Source organism: Cucurbita moschata, unplaced genomic scaffold, assembly GCF_002738365.1.
Source record: "Cucurbita moschata cultivar Rifu unplaced genomic scaffold, Cmos_1.0 Cmo_Scf00034, whole genome shotgun sequence".
NCBI lineage: Eukaryota > Viridiplantae > Streptophyta > Magnoliopsida > Cucurbitales > Cucurbitaceae > Cucurbita > Cucurbita moschata.
This window is the reverse complement of record NW_019268550.1, coordinates 68639-74936: the sequence shown is the minus strand read 5'-3', so window position 1 is coordinate 74936 and position 6298 is coordinate 68639. Positions and strand designations below refer to the sequence as shown.

The 6298-nt window shown below is 39.8% G+C and overlaps 3 protein-coding genes across 4 annotated transcripts in view; 2 read left to right on the top strand and 1 right to left on the bottom strand.

The window, feature by feature from the left end:
• LOC111430706 (WAT1-related protein At5g64700-like) overlaps positions 1 to 841 on the bottom strand; it is a 3202-nt gene extending 2361 nt beyond the window's left edge. Inside the window, exons 1-2 of one of the 2 annotated variants that reach the window (XM_023067080.1) lie at positions 646 to 841; positions 47 to 440 (exon numbers count right to left, since the gene is read on the bottom strand). In XM_023067080.1, the coding sequence (XP_022922848.1) occupies positions 47 to 246 (200 nt within the window). In that variant the 5' untranslated portion in view covers positions 247 to 440; positions 646 to 841. Of the gene's footprint in view, positions 1 to 46; positions 464 to 645 lie in introns of those variants that run through there. The other variant, XM_023067081.1, reaches the window with a different exon arrangement.
• Positions 842 to 1473: 632 nt separating this feature from the next.
• LOC111430709 (60S ribosomal protein L9-like) lies at positions 1474 to 3568 on the top strand. The gene is made up of 3 exons (XM_023067084.1): positions 1474 to 1948; positions 2984 to 3106; positions 3203 to 3568. The coding sequence occupies exons 1-3, from the start codon at positions 1574 to 1576 to the stop codon at positions 3293 to 3295; spliced, it is 591 nt and encodes a 196-aa protein (XP_022922852.1). The 5' UTR covers positions 1474 to 1573; the 3' UTR covers positions 3296 to 3568.
• Positions 3569 to 4508: 940 nt separating this feature from the next.
• Positions 4509 to 6298, top strand: part of LOC111430705 (stomatin-like protein 2, mitochondrial) — a 5414-nt gene continuing 3624 nt past the window's right edge. The window contains exons 1-5 of the mRNA XM_023067079.1: positions 4509 to 4922; positions 5024 to 5267; positions 5397 to 5546; positions 5791 to 5848; positions 5934 to 6026. Coding sequence (XP_022922847.1) covers positions 4702 to 4922; positions 5024 to 5267; positions 5397 to 5546; positions 5791 to 5848; positions 5934 to 6026 — 766 coding nt within the window. The 5' untranslated portion in view covers positions 4509 to 4701. The remainder of the gene's footprint in view (positions 4923 to 5023; positions 5268 to 5396; positions 5547 to 5790; positions 5849 to 5933; positions 6027 to 6298) is intronic.

The following is a 6298-nucleotide window of genomic DNA, read 5'->3' as shown; positions in this document are numbered from 1 at the left end:
AGATAAACAAAAAAAAAAAAAAAAAAGTACATTGGATCAACTGTACCTTTCGAAGAAGAAGGCAAAGGGTGCAACGCAGAGAGCGGCGACGAGATGACGGTAGGCCATGAGTGCGAAAACGAAGGTGCCATGGTTGAGAATAACTTTGCTAAGAAGTTGCATTCCGGTGGCAAATATTTGGACGGGCAACATGGCCAGAATGGGGCGTGAGGCCTTCAACAGTTTCTGCATTTGATTCACGCCCATCACCCCGGAGAGGGTAGCTTTGTTGAATAATGGAATAGGTTGGATGGATGAGTGGCGTAATAACCCGGAGTCCAGAGGGAGCCCGGGAAGAAGCCTGCCCTTACACACTCACTCCCTCGCTTGCTTATTGCTCGCACATACCTATGCCCTACACGCTCTTTGGATGACCACCTTCCTCGCCCTCGCCTCATTACCTGCAACAACACAACACAACACAACAACTATATATATATATAGAGAGAGAGAGAGACAGAGAAAGAGGATTTTTATGTCTTTTTTTTTCTCTTTTCTTAACGCAGACAAAACAAATAAATGGAAAATTGTTCCTCTTGCACTCTGTGACTGTCTCTCTCTTTCTCTCTTTTCCTGATCAAAACACCTGTGTACCAAAAACTGAACTTTTCATTAACAACTTTAATGAGTTGCATGATTTGAATTACTTGAAGACCCAAGCTTGACAGGATTTCAATTATGATGTATGGATTATGTGGTGGGATTTGGGAGTCTAAAAATGGGGGAGAATGTGAGAAGGGGATGGGTTGAGGGTGGGGGTGGGGGGGCCTGCGCGACTCATTGGGTAAGCAGGCCAGTTTGAGCCACTAAATCAAAATCACCTATGTTCCCCTGCTTGATGCTTAGCTTAGGGATTGGGAATATTATTGGAGCTTTTCAAATCTATATGAACCTCAGATTTTATATTTGTGGGCGATACGAATCAAGGGCTTTACCTTTTATTTCATGCCCCCCAACCCACAGAGTAGGACATCCGTGACACATTTTTTATTTCCATCATCACTTCAATAAAAACCTCCATGTTGTGTACAAAAATTAATCAAAATTGAATGTCGGTTTTTATTACTTAATGATTTACACTTTTTAGCTCGCCAGTATATTAAGTCCTAATTAATTTATTTCATTCAATCCAACCAATAATTTAATCATAAAAATAAATAATTATAAATTTATTTGAAGTTTACCAACTATAAACAAATTTCAACCAAACCTTATTTTCCCCCTCTTTCGTCGATAACCGTTTGTGAAGACCCAGGCCTTGTTCCTACGTTTCCGCCGGGTAGCCCAATAGAATATCACCTAAACCTGCCCACATCCCATCATTGAGCCCACTTTATCAGGTAAATGCAACCCGTCTATTTACTCTATTCGTCGGCCCAAGCCCATCACTTCTTCCCTTGACGTTAGGGTTCTTATTTTCTGATTTCCTTCTGCAGCCGCACAATAACAAGTTTTCAGTATATAAATCTTCTCACAGAGTTCTTACGCCTTCTGCCGCCGCTTCCGTGAGTGTCTCTCCATCTTCAGAGTAAAAATGAAGACCATTCTTTCATCCGAGACCATGGATATCCCAGATGGGGTTAAAATCAAGGTGAATGCCAAGATCATCGAGGTTGAAGGACCTCGTGGTAAGCTTGTTCGTAACTTCAAGCATCTTAATCTCGACTTTCAACTCATCACTGACGAGGCCACCGGCAAGAAGAAGCTCCGGATCGAAGCATGGTTTGGGTCCAGGAAGACATCCGCCGCTATTCGTACCGCTCTCAGCCATGTTGAGAACCTCATCACAGGCGTCACCAAGGGCTATCGTTACAAGATGCGTTTCGTCTATGCTCACTTTCCCATCAATGCTAGCATCACAAACAGCAGCAAGTCGATTGAGATTCGCAACTTCCTTGGAGAAAAGAAGGTACTCTTCATTTTTAATCGTCATCTGTTTGGTGCTTCGATCTTGTTGCTTAATCAGTGTTTTGTTTGGAAATATATATTCTCAGTAACTTCAGTTTATTAAGAATGACCTTCCTTTTGTTATGTCGGGTTTCTCAAACTTACCCCACTTCCAAATATTGATTTCTATTGTTTCCATTAGTACGTACACTCATGTAAACCTGTGCTGTCACTTGCTTAATCACTTGTTATGTCACTTGTTTGTAAACGCTCTCTGTGATCTGATTTTACTTATTTTATCACTCGTAATCTGCTTAGTGCTAAGATTTTACATGACAAAGTAGGTGGAATTCTGTCTTGTCAGTTTTTTTTTCCCATTTCTTTACTTGCATCGTTTTCAATTCTAGTTCGATGTTTGAGCTTTGAATTACCATTTTTTTTTTAATTTGATACTCCCTCATCACATGATTTCGTCTTCATGTTCACATGGTTTTGGACCAATAGTTCAATTGCTTTGAACTTAGAAGTTTAGTGCGGACAACAGCCCTTCGAATCTCATCCCCAGTTCACTTAGTAATTCATATTTCGGTTCTGCGGCAAAACTAACATACAAAGAAGCCTAAGCCAACGCCAAATCTACATCATCCTTCTATTTAAAATCCAGATTAGAAATTGATTTGGACTTGATATCTGAAAGGTCATCTATCAAAGGTGGGCAAGTTTAGTTCGGATGCTCATGAATATACATAAAAAAATGGTCGTATATCATTCATATGCTGCTCTTGGTGGCAGAGTTTTGTATGGTTTAGGTAATTACGACGGTTGCTTCAATTCTTATTCTCGCCAGTTTTCTAATTACAATTGCACAGCTTGTATCTTATTGGGAGAAAATCAAGTTGGAATTGGAGTTGTTAATATTTTTTAATTCCTTTTTAGCATGGCTTTCCTTTGATTTCGTTCTTTGCTGAAATTTGACTGAGTTGCTTGAACAAGATAGGATATGGACTATATGTTTTTGTGAATGTATTATGAACCATGCCCATAATCGTTGCTTCAGGTGAGAAAGGTGGATATGCTTGATGGAGTTTCCATTACCCGATCTGAGAAAGTCAAAGATGAGTTAGTCTTGGATGGAAATGATATTGAGCTTGTTTCACGGTCTTGTGCCCTTATAAACCAGGTTTGCTTTTATGAAACTCATACGTGCAGGCGCTTTTGCTTCACATAAAAGAAAAAGAGTAAATGGTTCATTCCTCTTTCTTGGCTTCTTTTGCAGAAATGTCATGTGAAGAACAAGGATATACGGAAGTTCCTTGATGGTATCTATGTCAGCGAGAAGGGTACCATTGTTGGAGAAGAAGAGGGATGAATAGAATTGTAGGTTATATCTGCTCTTAGTTTCAAGAGTAGTTTATCTTCTTTGGGAATTGTGTTTTTCATTACTAATTGCGTAATTTTGTGATGTTTCATGGAAGCCCATTAAAACTCTGTTACAGTTTTGTTTTATGGATGTTTTCTATTTTAGGCACAAAGCTTGCTCAGTTACCCTTCTACCATCTTTTTTTTGTTTATTTATTTTTCATGGACGTTTTCGGTTGTAGACACAAAGCTTGCTCTGTTACCCTTCTAGGATCGTGTGTTTTGTTTGTTTTGTGTTTAAAACGGATACTATGTTTGTGCGGGGTTGTATTTTGTTTTCGAAATGTATGCAGACTGCAGTGTGTTGAAGACGGATATGAACATACCATTGCAAGATGGAAGTAGGAAATAGAGTAGATATCTATTTTCTTCCATCCTTGGTTCTGTTTTCGTGTTCTGCCTGGATCAGATGCAATTGCATTTTACCCATACAAAAGACTGAGGGTGTTTAGAGATAGCTTCAAGAATGTCTAACTACGGAACTTTTAGTTGTAAAAAACAATTTACAAAATGTTTGTCTCATGTTAAATACACTCTAAATTGGAAAATATATAGTTAAAAAGAAACAACTCTTATAACCCTACAAAATCGTATGGATGTTGCAACATACTGTTTAAGAAAACGATATGGCGATTTGTGGATGCATGGTTTGAAAGTCTTCGGATGCTATTGTCTTTCATGGTCAAAACAACGAAAATCCTCGACGGTGCTCCCTCATCTTGAGTGACCCTCTGCTCTTGTAATTCCTCTTTATATGGCGATGATTAACCTTGCAACCAGTAGCATCTTGGCGCTTGACTTCCAATGTGATGGTTGCTTAGTAGGGAAGGAGACCAAACAATTGATTTGGAATAAACAAGAGGTTTGGGGATGGGGAGGGAACAATGTTTTGTTTTTATATTATTAAAAATGAACCCAGTGAGCTAAATCGGAAAACCCACACCCCCCCACGATAGGCTTCGACGAGGCTTCTTATCTCAAAAGGGAAATAATATTTTATAAGACTTCTTATTTGATTTTCTTAGAAATTACCATAAGGTGACATTTGTCTTGTTCTTAACCAAAAAAAAGAGAAAGAAAAACCTAGAATTTGAGTTAAATTTCCCCTTTCCCCTTTGCGTGCGTATGTTGTATAATTATAGATTGTTTTGTGGAAGCGCGGAAGCGGATCTCTTCGTCTTCTTCAGGCTTTGGGGGTGCAAGAATCAAAAACCGCAGCAGCTGGGGTGGGTCTACTTCTAAAAACCTGGAGGTTTTACTAGGGCTTTATTATTGATCTCCTCCCTCTTTCTACACCTGTTTCAGTTTCAGCTTCAGCCAGTGCCTGCAACGCCACCTAATTTCGCTCCCGAAACGATGAATTGTTTCAAGCCCAATGCTTCTTCCACCCTTAGATTTCTCCAATTCGTTGCACATTCCAGACATCTCTCCACCCTCTCCCCATTCTCTCCAGCCCGCTCTTCCTTTCTCTTCTCCAATAACCCTATTTCTCCTCCACCTCCTTCTCTCCTCTCACCTCCTCTCTTCTCTGCCACCTCCATCCGCTATCTTCGTATTGGTCGAGATCCCAACATCAGGTGACTTCTCCTCTTCATCCTCTATACTCTCCCTACTTACCTTCTGTTGTCTCCGTTATATATATATATTTCAATTTTACAACTAACCGGTCTTCTGTTAGCTATGAGATTACTCCTCCTGTAAATTGGGGTATTCGAATTGTCCCGGAGAAGAAGGCTTATGTGATCGAACGATTTGGAAAGTATGTGAAGACACTTCCCTCGGGAATTCATTTTTTGATTCCATTTGTCGATCGCATAGCTTATGTGCATTCCTTGAAGGAGGAAGCTATCCCTATTCCGGACCAGTCTGCTATCACAAAGGACAATGTCAGCATTTTGATAGATGGGGTGCTTTATGTTAAGGTATTAGGTGAAGCCTCAAGTGGACTTGTGCTTTCTTGTTTGCTTGGTTCGAGCTGTTCGAAGTCCATCTAGTTTTGTTTCTCTTACAAACGAAATGAAACAGTCTTCTCACTCTGTGTTACCGTGCAGATAGTGGACCCCAAGCTGGCATCTTATGGAGTTGAGAGTCCCATATATGCTGTTATTCAGCTTGCTCAGACTACAATGCGTAGTGAGCTTGGGAAGATTACTCTTGACAAAACATTTGAGGAAAGAGATACGCTGAATGAGAAGATAGTGGTAATTATTTTACGTTCCCCTCTTTTGATGCTCCATATAGTTTTTCTAACCTGTTCCCCGACTATGTCTTTCGACCTTGAGAATTTTGGTTGTTTTCGTTTTCTGTGGAATAAAATTAGCATTTGGAAATACGTTATTTCTTCTTCTTTTTATAGTTTTATACTGCATTCTACATCGGTTTCCTGAATGACAATAAATGAATGGTTTAACTGATTAGTAATCTTTTAAATGGACTATTCTGTAGGAGTCTATCAATGTAGCTGCAAGGGACTGGGGACTGCAGTGCCTTCGATATGAAATAAGTTTGTTCTATATTACTCAGAACGATAGGTCCACCATGTCTTGAGTTAAATTTTAAAGCAGCTTTATGAATTTTTTCTCTTCCAGGGGATATTTCTCCCCCTCGTGGGGTGAGAGCGGCTATGGAGATGCAAGCTGAAGCAGAACGCAAAAAGAGAGCTCAAGTTCTTGAGTCTGAAGGTCATGAGCGGTTAAAATCATCTTAACTTGAATTTGATAGAATGTTGTAATTTTTCATTGGTCAAATAAATTCAGTAGATCAAAATCTCATACTAGATTGTTCGACTGGTGAGTGAACCTTAGTGGTTTTGAGGTAATAGGTTTAAGTTGTTATGGCTACCAACCTAAGATGTTAAATATCCCATGAGTTTCTGTGGGAATGGATGCCCACAATTGCAAAGAAAAGTAAAAGGATCAAGCATCTCTTGTGTTATGGGGGGGGGGGGGGGGGG